The 18,545-nt window shown below is 48.0% G+C and overlaps 1 protein-coding gene across 1 annotated transcript in view; it reads left to right on the forward strand.

Annotated features, from left to right (window-relative positions):
* The window catches only part of JCAD (junctional cadherin 5 associated), a 46,459-nt gene that overhangs the window by 18,167 nt on the left and 9,747 nt on the right, over window positions 1–18,545 (forward strand). The window contains exon 3 of the mRNA XM_030941218.1: window positions 11,298–15,055. Within this exon, the coding sequence (XP_030797078.1) occupies window positions 11,298–15,055 (3,758 nt within the window). The remainder of the gene's footprint in view (window positions 1–11,297; window positions 15,056–18,545) is intronic.

Below are 18,545 nucleotides of genomic sequence, written 5' to 3' on the forward strand. Positions count from 1 at the left end.
AAAGCTTCTCTTAAATCATATCCTGCTTATAAGGGTTTTCCAAAAACAGAGAATGCTTCAAGTTTAACATCTGTTTCTATGTTCCTCTTTCTTTTACAAACTTATAAATCCACAAACACGATTTGCCTTTTCACCGCTTGTTTCCCATCCTAAGCATTAGCCATTGGTATTTTGACCTTGTTATGGGGCAAAGCCTGTTTTTTCTTGAGGGCTTGCATGCTCATGAACACCAGGAAGAGGCAGGCCGCCTCTTCCCCTACTGTCTTCTGTATGCCCTTCTCCTTGGTCTCACTCGTAAGTGTGGAAACTTCCAGAAGGGCCTGGAAACTGGTCCTCTCTCCCACATGCGCCCCATGTGGCTTTTACCAGCACCAGTTTCCCCACTAAAAAGCAGGTTGTGTCCCTTGAACGTGAGGCTTCTGGAAGTGCAGTGGTGTGGAGGCGCAGGCTTCTGGAATGACAAGGAAGATCCAGCGGCAGCACCACCGAGGGTCTCATGCGTCTTGGTGGTTATGCCATCCCCAAGAGGACAGTTGTTCATGTGGAATTCTGCCTTCAGCTAGAGAACCGGATGAGTCCAAGAGCTAGGAAATGCCCCACGGAGAGACACTGAGAGTGGGAATGTGAGACGGGGTCCAAAAGAGACCCGAGTGGGTCTTCCAGTCCAGCCCCTTTGCCTCAAAGATGACTGTGCCTCTGCATTCTCGATAAAGGACAGGGTGTGGACTGGGGGTGTCACTGGCGGGCCACTGTGCACCAGCTCTGGGCCTAGGGGCCTTTAGGCAGCCTCCCTAGGGTGTCATCACCAGAGACCCAGCTGCAGGGTCCTTCAGGCTCTCAGGAACCCACGCATAGTGACTGCCTTTTCTGCCTCTCATAGCCCTCATCTTGCCTTCTGAAGAACCGTGGGTCAGAGGCACCGTAAATACTCCATAAATATTTGTTGAATAAACGAATAAATAAATGAAAGCGAGAGTGGTGCTAGAAAAAGGCAAAGGAGAAACGAGGCTGGTCTTTCTCTGTGTCAGTGATGGCATTGTGGGGTTCACACTGGTGTACGTGGTAAAAATCTGACATGCCCTTATTAAAGAGAAAATATGAAAATACTGAAATAATCTGCCTTACCTATTAGATATGCATGAGAGAGAATGGATTAGAGCTTCTCTTCCTGCCTTGTTTTAATAAATGAAATACTGGTTTGTTCTACATCCATATTGTGGAAATGGGTGTAGCTTCTTCGTCAGAGACCAGCCATCCCAAGGAGGAGCAGCGTCTCGTGATGACAGTCGGCTCTGTCACTCTTTCCTGGCATTGTGAAGGCCTGTTGATTACAACTTAGACAAAGACAATGCCGATCTGAAATAATCATCACCTTCAGACAGACACTTGGTTCTTCACCCTTTCCTGTGTGCCACCCGCACCCCTTCCCCAGGAGATCAAGCAAACAGAGCTTCAAGATAACCTGCTCCATTGAGAATGTATTTTAATTGAGTTAATACTAAATGAAACAGGGCTTCTTACGTGTCAGGCACTGTGCTAAACACTCTGAATGTATCATCTCATTTAATTCCTCCCAGAATACAAAAAGGAAGGCTTAGTCCATCCCTGCAGTACAGATGAGACATCAGAGGCAGGGGCAGTTAAGGACGCTGCTGACAGCGTTCTGCTGGACAGCCGTGGTATTGGCCTTTAAACCCACACTGCCCCTCCAGTGCCCAGGGCAGCTGCTCACACTCTCCTGGCAATGTTCCAACACTGCTCCCTGATGGTGTGGTGAGAAGCCAGAAACCACCCATCTGCAGGTACCCTAAGCCTGGACTATTCCATTGACCCCGGGCAGCTGTCTTTGGGTGTCAACTGCAGGTTCATCGGGCTCCCCAAGGCTGGGCCACAGACATTGTCTTCTCAGCCTACTTTTCTCCATCTGTACCTTTTCTTCCTCAAGTTAGGGAATCCACAAGAAAGTGATGAATAACACTTTGAAGGTATTATCTCATTTCATCCCTCCCAGAAAACTCAAAAGGAAGGCTTCTGTCCCTGCAGTACAGATGAGGCATCAGAAGCCGAGGCCGGTCCGGCTACCCAGCCATCAGGTGGGAAGGGCCTCACATTGTGGGAGGGAACAGTGTCTGTGCTGCGTGCAGTCACCAGGACTTCTCCTAGTCACTCGGGTGGGGAACCATATCTCTAGTGCTTCCTGTCCCTGCCTGTGAAGACACCCTCAGGGGTGGCTTCCAGTAGGCCCTGGGATGCTCCCAGGGTGATCATTGATGTGGAGGGACAGGGTCCTCTATCAGTGGGACCCTAGTGTGGGAGGAGCGTCAGCGTATGGCCCTGTAGGGAGTCTGCCGCTGACTAAGGGCCACCCAGTGTGGCTTCTTGCCTTTACATTGATTAGAAGGCATCCGTGTGTCCTTGCCATGTTAATCAGTAAAAGGAGTGGGCTCATTTGAATAGCTGGTGTGAGTCAGAGGTTAGGGGTTCGTGACCCAGCTTTTTTCCCTCAGAAGTGCAGTTGCAGGAAGGATGTTGTTCAGAGATGCCCCGACTCACAGTGAGAGGTTCTAGCACCTTCATCAGGGACATGTTACTGCACACAGCTGGCGGCTGCCCCAGGAACCCTCACCAGCTCCACCTACCTTTTCTCCAGGGTATTGTTTTCCTTCTTCCACGTGGACCTATGCCCTTCTTTCTTCATTTGCATCCCTTTGCTCCATCCTGCTTCTCTCTTCTCTCTTTTCTTCTCTCTTTCTCTTTTCTTTTCTTTTCTTTTTTTTGAGACAGGGTCTCTCTCTGTCACCCAGGCTAGAGTGCAGTGGTGCCATCTCAGTTCACTGTAGCCTTGACCTCCCAGGCTCAAGCAATCCTCCCGCCTCATCTTGAGTAGCTAGGACTACAGGCACTCACCATCACATCTAGCTAATTTTTCTTTTTAAATTTTTTTGTTGAGATGGGGTCTCCTTATGTTTCCCAGGCTGGTCTCTAACTCCTGGGCTCAAGCGATGCTCCTACCTCAGCCCCTCAAAGTGCTGGGATTACAGGCGTGAACCTCCATGCCTGGTCTCTCTTTGTCTTCTCTACCTGTAGGTTGGTCAGTGGTCCACATCAACGAGGCACCCCCTTCCACGAGCGATCTCCCAGCCCCTGATTTTGTTACGTGCATTAAAAAGATATACTACTAGAATTACCATGACAGTTTCCAAGCTGGCTCCATCCTTCACATCAGCACCCGCTGTGAATTTACTCATTTATGAAAAGGAAGCAACAACCCAAACCCCAGTCCCAGGGGCGGGGCCCGTGGACCGTGGTCTCCGACTTACCTTGCGTGTATAAAAGTTCTTTACTAGACCTTGCAAAATCAAAAGTCTGCTGAAGCCCTAACCCAAAGATGATTCCGAAACCTGCTGGCAACCACAGAAGAGCAATTTGTGTCCATTTCTAGCCATCAGAGTTTAAAAAATATTATGGTCTTGTGGCTGACCAGGTTGGCACTGTAGTGGCGATGGCTTCCAACTTCTTTTTTTTTTCTTTTTTTTAATTTTTCCATTCTGAGCTCATATTTGTGGAAGCCAGACCCAAGCACAGGAGTTCAAAGCCCATGCAGTGGAGGAACTGTGACTTCAAGGGCTTCCATCCAGGTCGATATCAGTGGGTGCCTTTCCAAAATGCCTCCTACTTAATTTCCTCTGTGCACGTTGATAACTCAAGTGCCTTTGAATTGCTTTCCTGTGCCCCTTCTTCAAATGTCCAAATTTAGCATCACTTCTAAGTCCTCAAATTTATCATGCTTCCTCTTCCAGACCCATTATTTGTGTATGTTTTTTTTTTTTTTTTTTTTTAAATAAAAAAACTGTAACCTCCGGAAATAGTCTGCCAGGTACTTTATGTTTTAACTGAATCTGCACTGTCTGTCATCTAGAGTCATTCATTGTGACATCATAAAAAGCAGGCCTGACAATGCATTAGCAGTCCGACTCGGCATTTGTGGATTTTCTGGTTACAATTCTGCCAGTGCAACCTACAATTCTTGTTCAAATTGAACTTTGCTGAAGACTGATATTTATCCATTATATTTTCAGAGCAGTTTTCTCTTTTCTGACTGACCTTTAATTTTATGCTAACCTCTATACTTCAGTCTTCATCTTCTCTGGACCCCAGATTTCCCCTTTCCAAAATTAGCCCATTCGTTACCCTGCGTCAGAGGGACGTTTGCGCAGGGTGGTACTGAGTAGACCAAGGCATGCCGAAAAATGAAATTGCAGGCTTGCAGACCCAGACAGCTTTCAGAGCAAATTCTGGAATGGAACATGGCTGAGGCCATCGCAGAAGCATGTTAGGCACCTGACACTGGGGTTGGTGAATATGAGTCACTCTAAAGAGATGCCCAAAGCCCCTTCTGCCAACCAGAAGAGAACGCTGCTCCTGGCTCTTTCAGTGAGACCTACAGCCTTGGTGCTCGGTTTCTGCATCTAGATACCAATGGCTAGATACAGATGCCTGTGGAAGGGGAGTGGCTTTTGAAGGAACAGGCTAGGCCAACATGCCATGACCATCCACTGGTCCAGAACATGACACTAGGGTTGGAAAGCAATGGAAAGCAGTAGGCATCTGCTAGACTGCAGATTTGGGAACCAGGAAGGGATCGTTGGATAAAGGCATGGCTTTAGTGGGGCCTCCCCAGCCCCACCCCAATGACCACAGCAAAGCACAGCTGACTGGACTTTGAGGGCCCCCATGGGAGGACAAGGCTCAGGATTTTGTTCATGCAGGAGGGAAGGGTAACTGTCTGTCTCACTTCCCACAGAACCCCCAGTTCATCAGGCGGGCAGCAAGCCTCTAGCTGATTTTTTAAGTTAATCCACACATCTATCCCGTGCTGCTGGGTATCAGGCCCAGTGCCAGGCTGTAGCTGCCCCAGTGATAACAAGTCAGTGTGGCTCATGAAGGACCTTGGAGGCCCCTGAGAAGATGGAGAATGTAAGCCAATGGTTACAGGCATTCCAAATGTTGCTATTTTTTTCTTTTCTTTTTTTTTGTTTGAGACGGAGTCTTGCTCTCTACTGCCCAGGCTGGAGTGCAGTGGCACGATCTCGGCTCACTGCAACCTCTACCTCCTGGGTTCAAGCCATTCTTCTGCCTCAGTCTCCCAAGTAGCTGAGAGTACAGGCGCCTGCTACCGCGCCCGGCTAATTTTTTGTATTTTTAGTAGAGACAGGGTTTCATTCACGATGTTGGTCAGGCTGCTCTCGAACTGCTGACCTCGGGTGATCCGCCCGCATCAACCTCCCAGAGTGCTGGGATTACAGGTGTGAGCCACTGTGCCCGGTGCAAATGTTGCTATTCTAAGGAGACTTTCACTTTTTAAAAGAAGGGTATCATTTTCCATTGTGGTTGAGAAGGAGTTGTGTGAACGAACAGAACTGTCTCCTAATTTTTCTCATAATTAGCTGCTGCATATGCAGTGAGTAGATTTGCTCATTTTCCGTTAAACATGTTGTTTTCCACATGCTCATATTTCAGATATTTCCCAAGCAGTTGCTAGCGGTTGTTTCGTTGGTCTCATCTCTCCTGAGATGAGAGATGGGGCTGTTGGCAAGAGTAACTTCTGTTTCACCTCCGTCCTCTTCGCTCGGGAATTCTGTGTAAAGACCCTGCCTGTCCCATTGAACTCGTGGACACAATTTGTCTGGGCGATCACATTCCACTTTGCTTTCCTTATCTTTTTCCCACCCTGTGTTAATGTGTTCAGCATGTTTTCTTAAAAGTGCCATTGTTAATGTCTTTTAAAATGTAAGATAATTAGTTTCATTTTTCTAAAAAGAAAAATTTGATCTCATTTCCTTAAACATATCAGAAAATATATTTTTGGCTTTGAAACCATATGCAGCAGTGCACATTTTAACTGGTAATGGGCATCTTATAGCGAAGCTACTACAAGAGCCATTCTTGCTAACTTGTCTGAAGGAGAAATCTACCAGAGCAATTCCCATGGTGAGTGCGCTTGCACCTGTCAGAGCCTGGCCCTTGCTAGGTACAAAATAGATGTTTATTAATTAAATGGTTTATAGTTTTCTATGATATGTGGACTGCGTTGTAAAGTGGATAATTTAAAATTTCCCAGATGACCTGGGTTTTTATTAAATTGGAATTTTGGCACCTTGTGCAAACAGAAGGAAGTTTAACCCAAAATTCTTAGTTATTTTGGTTTGTTATATATGGCAGTTTTGACAAAGTTAAAGTGATAATGTAACATTTTTGGGTGGAGAAGAAAACCAACCACGCTCCCTCTGTAGGAAGTGACGAGCTGTTTGTATTCTTGTCCTATTTCTGTCATTTTTTATCTGTCTTCTGATTATGCTTGTGGCATGTACTTGCACAAGTAGCACCTTAGGATTTTAGCCCCTTCTCTAAGCACACTGTGAAACCCAAATATCAATTGAGAAAATGCATCAAAGCCATACGGTATGGTTTCCTCCCTAAAGTCAGGCAATCCAGGAAAGCGTTCACAGGACTGTCAGGAATGAGAATGGTGCTTAATACAAGCCCACTCACCATCAGCCTAAGAGCAGAGGTAAGAGGGTAGATTGTTTCTGGTGCAAAGCACCAACCACGTACTTCCTAATGATTTCTTTTCGCCTTTCACAGTGGGGTGTAACAATTGTAATGCCTTCTTACATTGTAGTTTTTAAGTCTTGACCTTGGATTTTCTATAGAGTCTGAGAGCCTAGAGACAGTAGGTGCTGAAGACTTTTCAGTGGTTCATGTTCTACAGCATTTCACAGGCTACTGATGGGCGGTCACACGGGAGTCCCCAAGGGCGGACTCTGCAGCTTCTGGAGCTGCAAGCCTGGCTCAGCTAAAGTGGGGAGAGAGGGAGGAAAGGGATGTGGAGGGGGGCCAGTGGTGATGGCTTTCAAAATGAATAATCTGCATAGAACCTGACCAGGAAGCCCCCTTCTCAGCACTCAAAACTCAAATGCTCAAAACATAATTTCAGTGCCAACAAAAGAAAATGATCTCCTACTACTGTGCCCGGTGTTAAGACAGCTTATACCACGTACAGGTTGTTAACACAGAAGCATTGAGGCTGTTCAGTGGCAAATGCCTTACCTCAGATTGATTTTGGATATTTTCTGGTTTGCCAGCCCATAATTAAGCTTTGCTGTAAGTGGCTGCCTAACAAGTTATCAGGGGGTAGAAGCAGATACAGAATTATATTATTATTATTATTATTATTATTGAGGTTCAGTCTTGCTCTGTCGCCTAGGCTAGAGTGCAGTGGCATGGTCTCAGCTCACTGCAACCTCCGCCTCCCAGGTTCAAGCGATTCTCCCACCTCAGCCTCCCGGGTAGCTGGTAGCTAGGATTACAGGCGCCCACCACCACACCCGGCTGATTTTTATATTTTTAGTAGAGACGGGGTTTCACTGTGTTGGCCAGGCTGGTCTCGAACTTCTGACCTCAGGTGATCCACCCACCTCAGCCTCCCAGAGTGCTGGGATTACAGGCATGAGCCACTGCACCCGGCCTTGGATAGAGTTTGAGGGTCTGTCTTTACCTTTTAAGGCAGAGAGGTAATTCCAAAATAAGAATAGTAGCAATAAAAATAGAAGTTTTTACCAGGGCTCCTGCCCACAGCCTTCTGCTTCTGTGATTGGAAGGGCTCTCCTGCAGCCCAGTCCCCAGCAGGGACTCTTCCCAGGCTTCATGCACTGTTGCTGCATAGAACTGGTGGCCTTGCACCTCCCGGTTTCATGTTGTGTTCGCTCGCTGTGCCACCAGCTGAAAAGCAGACTGTGTTGCCGGAATCATTTGAAACCACAAAATGTATAATAACACCTAAGCACACGGGGAAAAAGAAATTGACCTCACTAGTAATCAAAGAAATGCAAATTAAAGTAGTGAGAAGTTATGGGGAAAAATAGCTGTAATAACTGGGGATGAAAAGGTTCAACAAGACCGGCTGTCCTCTGCACGACAGGAGGGCCTATAAATTGGGTAGTTTATCTAAGGTCATTTTGACAATATGTGTCACACAACACCCCATGATCTACTCACTTCTTTTCTAAGGACTTACTCTAAATGATCTGAGATCTGCATCCCGTGTTTGTGAACAATGGTGTGTCTCAAAGTGTTTTAGAATAGAATCCGTATCAATGTCCAACATTGGTGAAGGGTTAAGTAACTCCCGTGTGTGTGAGGGAATACAACTCATCCACGAACATTAAGCACCTGAGGGGGTTTGCATGACACTAGAAGAAGTGAAACGTGGGGTTAATTGAGCACTTTAGGTTCCCATTTCTTGGCTTAGAACTCTTTCCCAAATCCTTGCAAGCTGTGCAACTTGGGGAAATCATTTAACCTACCTGTGCCTCAGTTTTCTTATCTGTAAAAGTGGGGAATAGTGGTAATTATAACGTTGAAATGAAATAATTTACTTGGCATGCTTAGCACCATGCATGGTACAGCATGAGTGCCCAGTAAATGTTAGTACTAAGCAAGTTACTGAACACTTGTGCCTCAGTTTCCTCCTCTGTAAAATGGTAATGACTGTAGCTCCTACCTCAGAAGGATGTTGGTGAAGCTTAAATGAGTAGGCAGAAAGCATGTGGCATGTACCTAGCACACAGCAACCACTGTGTAAGTGGCTTCTGTTGTTTGTGCTACAAGTGTCAGGAAATGTTGAAATGTTCACATAATGCCAGATACCTAGTAGAATACTCAGGCTGTTCAAAAATTCACATCCTCATACACACAGGCGAGAAGATACGTATCAAAGTAACCATGTCTGAGTAGAAAGAATATAAGCAATTTTTGTTTTTTGTACTTTTTTATATTCTTCCAACATTCATTTTCAACAATGAATCCATTACTGTAATAATTTAAAAAGCAAACAGCTATCTCAGACTTGAAACATTTTTCAGTGTCAGCCCAGCCCATGGTTAATCGAAACTATTGAGTCCCCTGAACTTCCTTCCAGTTAATGGTTTTTGCCTATTATATGGCCCTAATCTCTGATCATTCATGGGTAGTAGCTTAATATTTCTGCACATTATGTTCTTCAGATACTTTCCTTTGGTTGCATTAGAACTGTGATTCTGAACTCTCCAGGCATGCTGGAGTCAGTTGGGAGATTTTGAAATATACTGGCTTCTCATTAGACCAATTAAATCCAAATATTTGGAGACGGGCCCTGAGCATTGGTATTTTTTAAAGGCTCACAAGGAAATCCTAATGTGTGGCCCAGTGGTGAACAACACCCTGCATTTGATACTACCATTTCCTGCCTTGCAGAGAGTTTCACCCCATGAACAGGGCTCCCCTCTTCCTCTAGTCAATCTCAATGTGAGCCCTAGCAGTGTTTCCCAAAATTCAGGGGATAAGAATCCTCTGAAGTGCTTGTTAAAAATACAGATGGGGCCGGGTGCAGTGGCTCACTCCTATAATCCCAGCACTTTGGGAGGCCGAGGTGGGCAGAAGACTTGAGGTCAGGAGTTGGAGACCAGCCTGGCCAACATGGAGAAACCTCGTCTCTACTAAAAATACAAAAATTAGCGGGGTGTGGCGGCAGGCGCCTGTAATCCCAGCTACTCGGGAGGCTGAGGCACAAGAATTGCTTACACCCAGGAGGTGGAGGTTGCAGTGAGCTGAGATTGTGCCACTGCACTCTAGCCTGGGCGAAAGAGCGAGACTCAGTCTCAAAAAAACAAAACAAAACAAAACAAAAAACAAACAGATGGGCCAGGTGTGATGCTTCATGTCTGTAATCCCAATGCATGAGGAGGCTGAGGTGGGAGGATTTCTTGAGGCCAGGAGATCAAGGCCAAACTGGACAACACAGCAAAACCCCATGTCTACAAAAACATCTTAAAAATTAGCAAGGCATGGTGAAGTATGTGTAGTCAGTCCCAGCTACTTGGGAGGCTGAAGTGGAAGGATTGCTTGAGCCCAGGAGTTTGAGGCTGCAGTGAGCCATGATTACACCACTGCACCCAGCCTGGGTGATAGAGTAAGACCCTGTCTCAAAAATAAAAATATAAATACAAATGCCTGGGCCCTAACCCAGACCTACCAAGTCTGAACTTTCAGAGGGAGAGACTTGGTAATGTGTATATTTTACAAGCTCACTGGGTGATGCTTACCATCAGAGAGATGAGGGGACTCTGCTAGAGACATCTTTCTTAGTCTTGGCTGCACACTGGGAATCCCTGGGGACACTTGGAGAATATCAGATGCCTGGTTGCCTCCCCCTGCATTTACCACCCACACGTCTTAAGATTGTAATGTAATGTGTCTAGGATACAGCCTGGCATCTGGATTTTTGAAGTCCTCCTGGATTCTAATGTGCAGTCAGAGTGAACAACCACCAGCAATGATGATTCTCAAAGTAAGGCCCTGGGACCAGCAGCATCAGCATCACCTGGGAACTTGTAGATTATAGAGCCCCTCTCCAGCCCCTTTCCAGATGAGAAGCTGGGGATGGGACCCAGCAATCTGTGTGTTAGCAATTCCAGTACTCAGTGATTCTGATTCTCACTAAAAGTTTCAGAACCCCTGCTGAAAAGCAGTGTTTTTAAAAGCAGGTTCCCAGATTCCCTCCCAGAGATTGCACAGAATGTCTGGACTGAGCCAGCAATATGCTGCAAGTGGTCCAAGACCACACCTTGAAAAATGCTGCTGTATGGTTAACCCTCATTCCCTTGGGCATTTTTTTGGTCTTCTTATGAGGCAGGGTCTCACTGTTGCCCAGGATGGAGTGCAGTGATGCCATCACAGCTCACTGCAGCCTCCATCTCCTGGGCTCTAGCAATTCTTCTACCTCATCCTCTGGAGTTGCTGAGATAGGTGGGCACTACCATACCTGGCTGATTTTTAAATTTTGTGTAGAGACAGGGTCTTACTATGTTGCACAGGCTGGTCTCGAACTCCTGGCCTCAAGAGATTCTCCCACCTTGGCCTCCCAAAGTGTTGGGATTACAAGCATGAACCATGGTGCCCAGCCTCCCACCGAACATTTTAATGTTTATAAGGACCTTGACATCTCTGGAGTATGCCCAACATCCCTGTATTCTTGTGGGTTGCCCACTGCTGCCCCTTCTTGGCCCTTGATGCCAAAACATGTGGCTGTCTTCCAACCATAATTAATGGGATATGTTTTCTTTCAAGCTGGCAAGTACTGTGGCTGGGAACCAAGTTTTCCAAGTTGCTGACCTGAGTTTGACTTCGAATGCCAGTCACAGAAGCAGATGAAGACATATTTCTTCTGTGCCTAACGTCTGTGACTCTTTGTTTTGTAGGTTTTATAATCAACCCACCTCAGCATGGTCCTCTCATCCCCCCACTGGTAACGACCAAGCCTACCGGAGGAGAGGACGGCAAGAAGCCAGGAGCCAGAAGCCGAGGGAGCATGAAAACCTGGAGGCCAGAGGAATGGCCCAAGCTCACAGCCTGCCTGTCCACATGAGGGAGGGTCCGTGGGAAGTTGGAGGAAGGTCAGAGCATGTGATGAAGAAGCCAGTTTGGGAAGAAGAATTGAGAATGTCGGGTCCTGCCAAGTGGCAGAATGTCAGCCTGGAAAGTTGGAACCAGTCAAGGAAATTAGGGAGGCAGATGTCTGATGGGGATGGGGAGAGACTGTTTCAAGACCTGTACCCATTCATTCAAGGAGAACACGTGTTGAATTCTCAAAACAAAGGGAAATCCCGCTCACTGCCTAGAGTTCTTTCCCCCGAGAGTCTGAGTTGCACCGACATTCCCATTCCATTCAATGAAAGACATTCACCTAAAATGCCACCATATCCTCCCACTTGCACACCGAATTTGGACTCCACGAGGAATTCTGAGAAGGGTGGCAGCTCAGCCCCATTTCCCCGGCCTAAGTTTGGGAGGCCCCTCAAGCCCCCATCTTACAGCTCGCACCAGCAGTCTAGGGGAGGAGCGGACAGCAGTGACTCTCAGGACAGCCAGCAGATGGACGCCTATGTCCCCAGGCATGAGCTCTGCCTGTCCGACCCTGGATTGGAACCTCCAGTGTATGTGCCTCCGCCCTCATACAGATCGCCCCCACAGAACATCCCAAACCCCTACCTGGAAGACACAGTGCCCATAAATGTATGTGGTGATCACAGTCAACAGCAGTCTCCGACCGAGAAGGCTGGGGCCAGCGGTCAGCCTCCTTCGGGCCCCCCTGGAACTGGGAATGAGTATGGTGCGAGCACCCGCTCGCCTCAGGGGCTCCCTGCACACCCCCGACCCGTCACTGCCTACGATGGCTTCGTTCAGTACATTCCCTTTGATGATCCACGGTTACGACATTTTAAACTAGCTCAGCCCCAGGGTTTCTGTGAAGACATAAAGCTTGACGATAAATCATATAACTCCAGTCCTGTCACTGCCCAAGAGCTGGCTCATGGAGGAATGCAGCCTGATGGTGCCATTTGGAATCCACAGAGCTTAATACCCCTGTCGGGGGATCAGAGAGGCCCGGTCTTGGCCAATCCCAGCCCCCGGTGGCTGTGGGGCCAGCTCCCCGGGGATGGGGAAAACAGTGGCCTCCCTGACCAGAGAGGCCACTGTGTGGCGAGGGGACAGTGGCCTGATGTGAGAGGCAGCCAGCACGGGCACACTGGGAGACAAGTTTCCTCCCCATACTCACAGGGCGAGAGCACCTGCGAAACTCAAACCAAGCTCAAAAAGTTCCAAACTGGGACTCGTACCAAGAACAGTTCAAAGACAAAAATGAATGAGACTATATTTTGTTTGGTTTCTATCCCAGTGAAATCAGAATCACATCTGCCAGATAGAGATATGGACAACAATGACTTAAAGCCCAGTGCTGATCAAAAGAATGGGTCTGATAAGAGCCCGGCTCTGCAAGAACAGAGTCTGCTGAGCATGTCTTCCACCGACCTGGAGTTGCAGGCCCTCACAGGAAGCATGGGTGGGAGAACGGAGTTCCAAAAACAAGATCTAGGGGAACCAGAAGAAGACAGACAAACAAATGACCTCAGTCTCATCCACCTTACAAAGCACAGAGAACTCAAGCATTCTGGCTCTTGGCCAGGGCACCGGTACAGAGATCAGCAAACACAAACCAGTTTCTCCGAGGAACCCCAAAGTTCACAGCTGCTCCCTGGTGCAAAGCCAGGAGGGCCGAGTTATGCCGCTTTGAGTCCAAAACGTTCGGACCCTGCTGCCTCCGAAGCTCAGACGCACACAGCGTTCCCTTCTAGTGATCACAAACAGAGGCCAAGTGCCCGTAACCTGAAAGGCCACAGGTCCCTCAGCCCATCCAGCAACAGTGCTTTCTCAAGGACTTCCTTGTCCGTAGATCAGGCACCGGTGCCAAAAGCAGGCCAAAGTCAGCCCTGCGCGGATGTCCACGGGCGTGGAGCCCACCCTGGGCCTAAGCGGGAGGTGGTGAAGGGGGAGCCCACAGGCCCGTGCAACAGTAAACAACTCTTTGGGCAGTTTCTCCTGAAACCGGTCAGCCGTCGTCCCTGGGATTTGATCAGTCAGTTAGAAAGTTTTAACAAGGAGCTCCAGGAAGAGGAAGAAAGCAGCAGTAGCAGCAGCAGTAGCAGCAGTGAGGAAAGTGAGGCAGAGCCACAGCAGGAGAACCGTGCTCACTGCAGACAGGAGGATGTGGGCTTCCGCAGAAACAGCCTGGAAATGAGGGTTGAGCCACAGCCGAGGGTGTGGGTGCCGGAGAGCCCTGTGTGCAGGTCGGGAAGAGGTAAGAATAAGTCTGAGAGCTGGAGTGAGGAGCTGCAGCCTGGCCACCCACGTGCCTGGCCTCCATCCCCAGGCCGCTTTTGCATGGAAGACGGTGGCGATGCACCTTTGTGGTCAGCAGACGGAAGCATGAGTGCAGAGAAGAGACACCTGGAGGTTAGCAATGGAATGGATGAGCTGGCAGATAGCCCATTTCCTGTGATGAGAATGTCTTCAAGATCAAGTGATGCAAAACCACTGCCCCCATCCTATCCAGCTAAACCTAGGGAGCCCCAGGAAAGTCAGAAAATCACCAGTGCTTTCAGCTCTGTGAAACCAAGTGAAACGGTCCCTCGGAAGGTTGACAGTGGTGGAGAGAGGAGCACAGGGCTCCCGCTGTCCCTGTCTAACAAGAACCGAGGGCTCTCAGCTCCAGACTTACGGTCTGTGGGGCTCACCCCTGGGCAAGAGCAGGGTGCCAGCGAGCTAGAGGGGTCTTTGGGTGAAGCGAGCACAATAGAAATCCCCCCAGGTGAGTCCTTGCAAGCCAGGGCTGCAAGGATCCTGGGCATTGAGGTAGCAGTGGAGTCCCTCCTGCCGGGCACCCGTATAGTGGGACAGAACCAGCCTGCTGAGCCCGATGCAAGTGCCTACACCCCAGAGTCCCCCCAGGAAGAGTTGCCATCTCGCCCAGCACCGGCAGATGTCCCCAGGGTGTCCACTGATGCCTTTTATGGCAGGAGGAAGTGTGGCTGGACTAAGAGCCCTCTCTTTGTAGGGGACAGGGACAGTGCCAGACGGGCTCCTCAGGCTTTCGAGCACTCAGATGTGGACGGGATTGTCACCAGCACAGACCCCATCCCTGAGCCTGAGCCCAGCCCCTTGGAGTCCAAGTTCTTCGAACGAAAGGATGTGGAGACAAAACCACCCTTCAGGTCCACTTTGTTCCATTTTGTAGAAAGAACTCCAAGTGTGGCAGGCTCAGAAAAGAGACTCAGAAGCCCTTCCAAAGTGATTGAAAGTTTACAAGAGAAACTGGCCTCCCCGCCTAGGAGAGCAGACCCTGACCGCCTGATGAGAATGAAAGAGGTGAGCTCAGTGTCACGGATGAGATTCCTGAGCTTCAGGAATGCCGACTCCCAGGAAGAGGCCGAGGAATTGAAGGCCACCACAAGGGGCCAGGCTGGGCTCCCGGGAGGCCTTGTGTCTCCTGGCAGTGGGGACCGGGCTCAGAGAGTGGACCACTCACTCTCTGTCTCTAAGGGCAGCATCTCCAGGGAAGAGAAGGAGCATCCGGCAGCACAAAAGGAGAAGAGCGTGGATCAAGACTTCTGGTGCCCAGGTGAGAAATCAGGCAGGCAGGCAGGTGCTCGGTATGCATTTGGAGTTTTTAGTCAGTACAGAATACCAGGGTGGTGGATAATGTAAATCTGCATATTCAGAAAAGATCAAGTTGACCCTGGGAATTGTTTTATCAAAAGATTCCTCATTTTTGAATAATTATCCAGAAGCCATCTTTAAACTTCAACATCTTGCAGCATATTTATTTTATTTTTTTGAGATAGCATCTCACTCTTGTCGCCTGGCTGGAGTGCAGTTGTGCAATCTCTGCTCACTGCAACCTCCGCTGCTTCCTGGGCTCATGCGATCCTCCCACCTCAGTCTCCTGAGTAGCTGGGGCCACAGGCGTGCGCCACCATTTCCAGCTAATTTTTTAACTTTTTTGTAGAGACGAGATCCCACTATGTTACTCAGGCTAGTCTCAAACTCTTGAGCTCAGGTGATCAGAAGAAGAGTTGAGATAAATGTCGAAAGATCCACATCATAAGCCATGGACTGGATGGGACCTTCTGTCATTTAGTCCAAGCCTGCTCCCCCTCCCTTCCCCTCCCCTTCCCTTCCCTCCCCTTCTCCTCCCCTTCCCTTCCCCACCTCTCCTTTCCCCTCCCCTCCCTTTCCCTCCCCTCCCCCTCCCCCCTCTTCTCCCCTGTCTCCTCCCCTCCTCCCCTCCTCCCCTCCTTTCCTCCTCTCCTCCCCCCTCCACCTCCCCTACTCTTCCCCTTCCCCTCTCCTTCCCCTTCCCCTTCCCCTTCCCTTCCCCTCCCCTCCCCTCCCTTCCCCTTGTCTCTCCTTCCCTTTTTTTTCTTTTTGAGACAGAGTCTCACTCTGTTACCCAGGCTGGAATGCAGTGGCACGATCTTGGCTCACTGCATCCTCAGCCTCCTGGGTGCAAGCGATTCTCCTACCTCAGCCTCCCAAGTAGCTGGGACTACAGGCGTGTGTCACCATGCCCAGTTTATTTTTGTATTTTTAGTAGAGACGGGGTTTTGCCATATTGGCCAAGCTGGTCTTGAACTCTTGACCTCAGGTAATCTGCCCTCCTTGGCCTCCCAAAGTGCCAGGATTATGGCGTGAGCCACTGAGCCTGGACCAGTCCAAGCCTTTTTACAGTAAGGGAAAAAGAAAAACTTGGCCCCACAAGTTGAGTTAGAGGAATGCTCTCTCCTGAGCTAGGCCCTTCCGTCTTCCTACCCAGTCTTCAACAGGTGGTTCCGCTCCTCCTACCCCTTTCTATTTTCTGTTTTGAAACCCAAGAATATTGAAGCAGATAGAAAAGAGCCATTGTTTCAGTTGGAAGTAGTCAGAGATTTCTATTGAACAAAAAAATGTACATGGGCACTCTCAAGTTTTCCCCAAATACAGTGGGATTCTTAGGGGTGTTAGCCAGTGTTGTTCCTCTGCTCCTTATGCAAAATACATGATTGAAAAAGTCCTTCATCGGGGCTCTTTGGATCCTCTAGTTGGACAAGTTGGGGCTTTGCAGTGGTAGAGAATACTGAGAATGTGAAGGCTTTGCCATTGTGGTGGAGAAGAGTTACCTGCCCATTTTTTGAGCAGTCAGGATTTATTGTAGTCTTCAGTGTAATTCCTCTGCAGTCCCCCTTCCTCCTCAAAAAATCTGCCCACTAGACTTTAAGGCTAGTTAAAACTTGTCATAGACTTCTAAAGCAAATTTCTTCATCTATAAAATCAGGATGATTTTCTCAGTCCTACATCTTCCTGAAAATTTTAAGGAGTTTAAAATAAGACAAATAAATCCTGTTATAATAAAATAGCAGTTGGTAAATATTTCTATGTCTCAGTTCATGGACACCTATTTCAGGGAGGTTTTTGATTGTTTTGAGATACAGTCTCAATTTGTTGCCCACGCTGGAGTGCAGTGGCATGATTGTAGCTCGCTGTAGCCTTGAACTCCTAGGCCCAAGCCATTGTCCTGCCTCAGCCTCCCAAGTAGCTGGGACTATAGGCATGCACCATCACACTCAGCTATTTTTTTAGTTATTTGTAGAGATGAGGTCTTGCTACATTGCTCAGGCTGGTCTTGAATTCTTGGCCTCAGGCAATCCTCCTGCCTCAGTTATGGTGCCCAGTCCAGCGAGTATTTGATAACACAGAATTTCCAGTGCAGAAAAGCACTCCCTCATTTTTAGCTTGACTGTTTAGCATGAGAAGGTCCAGTAGGTATCTAAAAACACCCAGGTAATGCAGACTTTCATTTTAGCCAGTTATTAACAACACCTCCCTCATGACCTTTTTGGTTTTTTTTTTTTTTTATTTTAACCATCGCTACTAACAAGCAGAGCATTTAATTATTTTTTTCTCTTCTCCATCTGATGCATTTGCTAATACACAATAAAATGGCCAAAAATCTGCAGCTAGAGAGCTACTCATGTTGACAGCTTCCTCGGGCATTTTCAAGTACAGTCATGTGTCGCTTAATGGGGCTACACTCTGAGAAATGCATCATTAGTAGTTTCATCATTGTGTGAACGCCATAGAGAGTGCACTTCCACAAACCTAGATGGTAGAATCTACTAAACACCTAGTCTTCCTGGTGGAGCCTATTGGTCCCATGCTGCAAACCTGTACAGGCTGTTACTGTGTAAAATACTGCAGGCAATTGTAACCCAATGGTAAGCATTTGTGTATCTAAATGTATCTAAAGAAAAGGTAGAGGCCGAGCGTGGTGGCTCATGCCTGTAATCCCAGCATTCTGGGAGGCCGAGGCGGGTGGATCACTTGAGGTCAGGAGTTCGAGACTGGTGTGGCCAACATGGTGAAAACCCGTTTCTAACTAAAAACAAAAAAATTAGCCAGGTGTAGTGGCAGTCACCTGTAATCCCAATTACTTGGGAGGCTGAGGCAGGAGAATTGCTTAAACCCGCGAGGCAGAGGTTATAGTGAGCTGAGATTGCACCATTGCACTCCAGCCTCAGCAACAAGAGTGAAACTCCATCTCAAAAAAAAATGCACAGCAAAAATATGGTATAAAATATTAAAAAAAGAAAGGACTACTTTTATAGGACACTCACCATGCATGGAGCTTGCAGAACTGGAAGTTGCTCTGGGCAAGTCAGTGAGTCAGTGGTAACCGAATGTGAAGGCCCAGAGAGTTCCTCTACACTACTGTAGACTTTATAAACCCTGTACACTTAGGCTATACCACATTTGTTTAGAAATTGATTGCACTATGATATGACATCACTAGATGATAGGAATGTTTCAGCTTATTATTGTCTTATGGGACCACTGTCATCTATGTGGCCCGTCGTTGACCAAAACATTGTTCTGTGGTGTATGACCATAATTGGAGGGGAGAGCACCATTAGGGACGATTTCTCACATTTGTTTTGCTCAGGTGGCCCTCTATGGGCCTTTCATGTGATGGTCACCAGGCCTCAATATTCAAAATCACTCCTTTTTGAGAACAGCTGAGGTCATGTGATGGAGGTGGTAATACTTTTGACATATGTCCACTTTTCCGCTCACTG

The sequence above is a fragment of the Rhinopithecus roxellana genome, chromosome 11, assembly GCF_007565055.1.
Source record: "Rhinopithecus roxellana isolate Shanxi Qingling chromosome 11, ASM756505v1, whole genome shotgun sequence".
NCBI lineage: Eukaryota > Metazoa > Chordata > Mammalia > Primates > Cercopithecidae > Rhinopithecus > Rhinopithecus roxellana.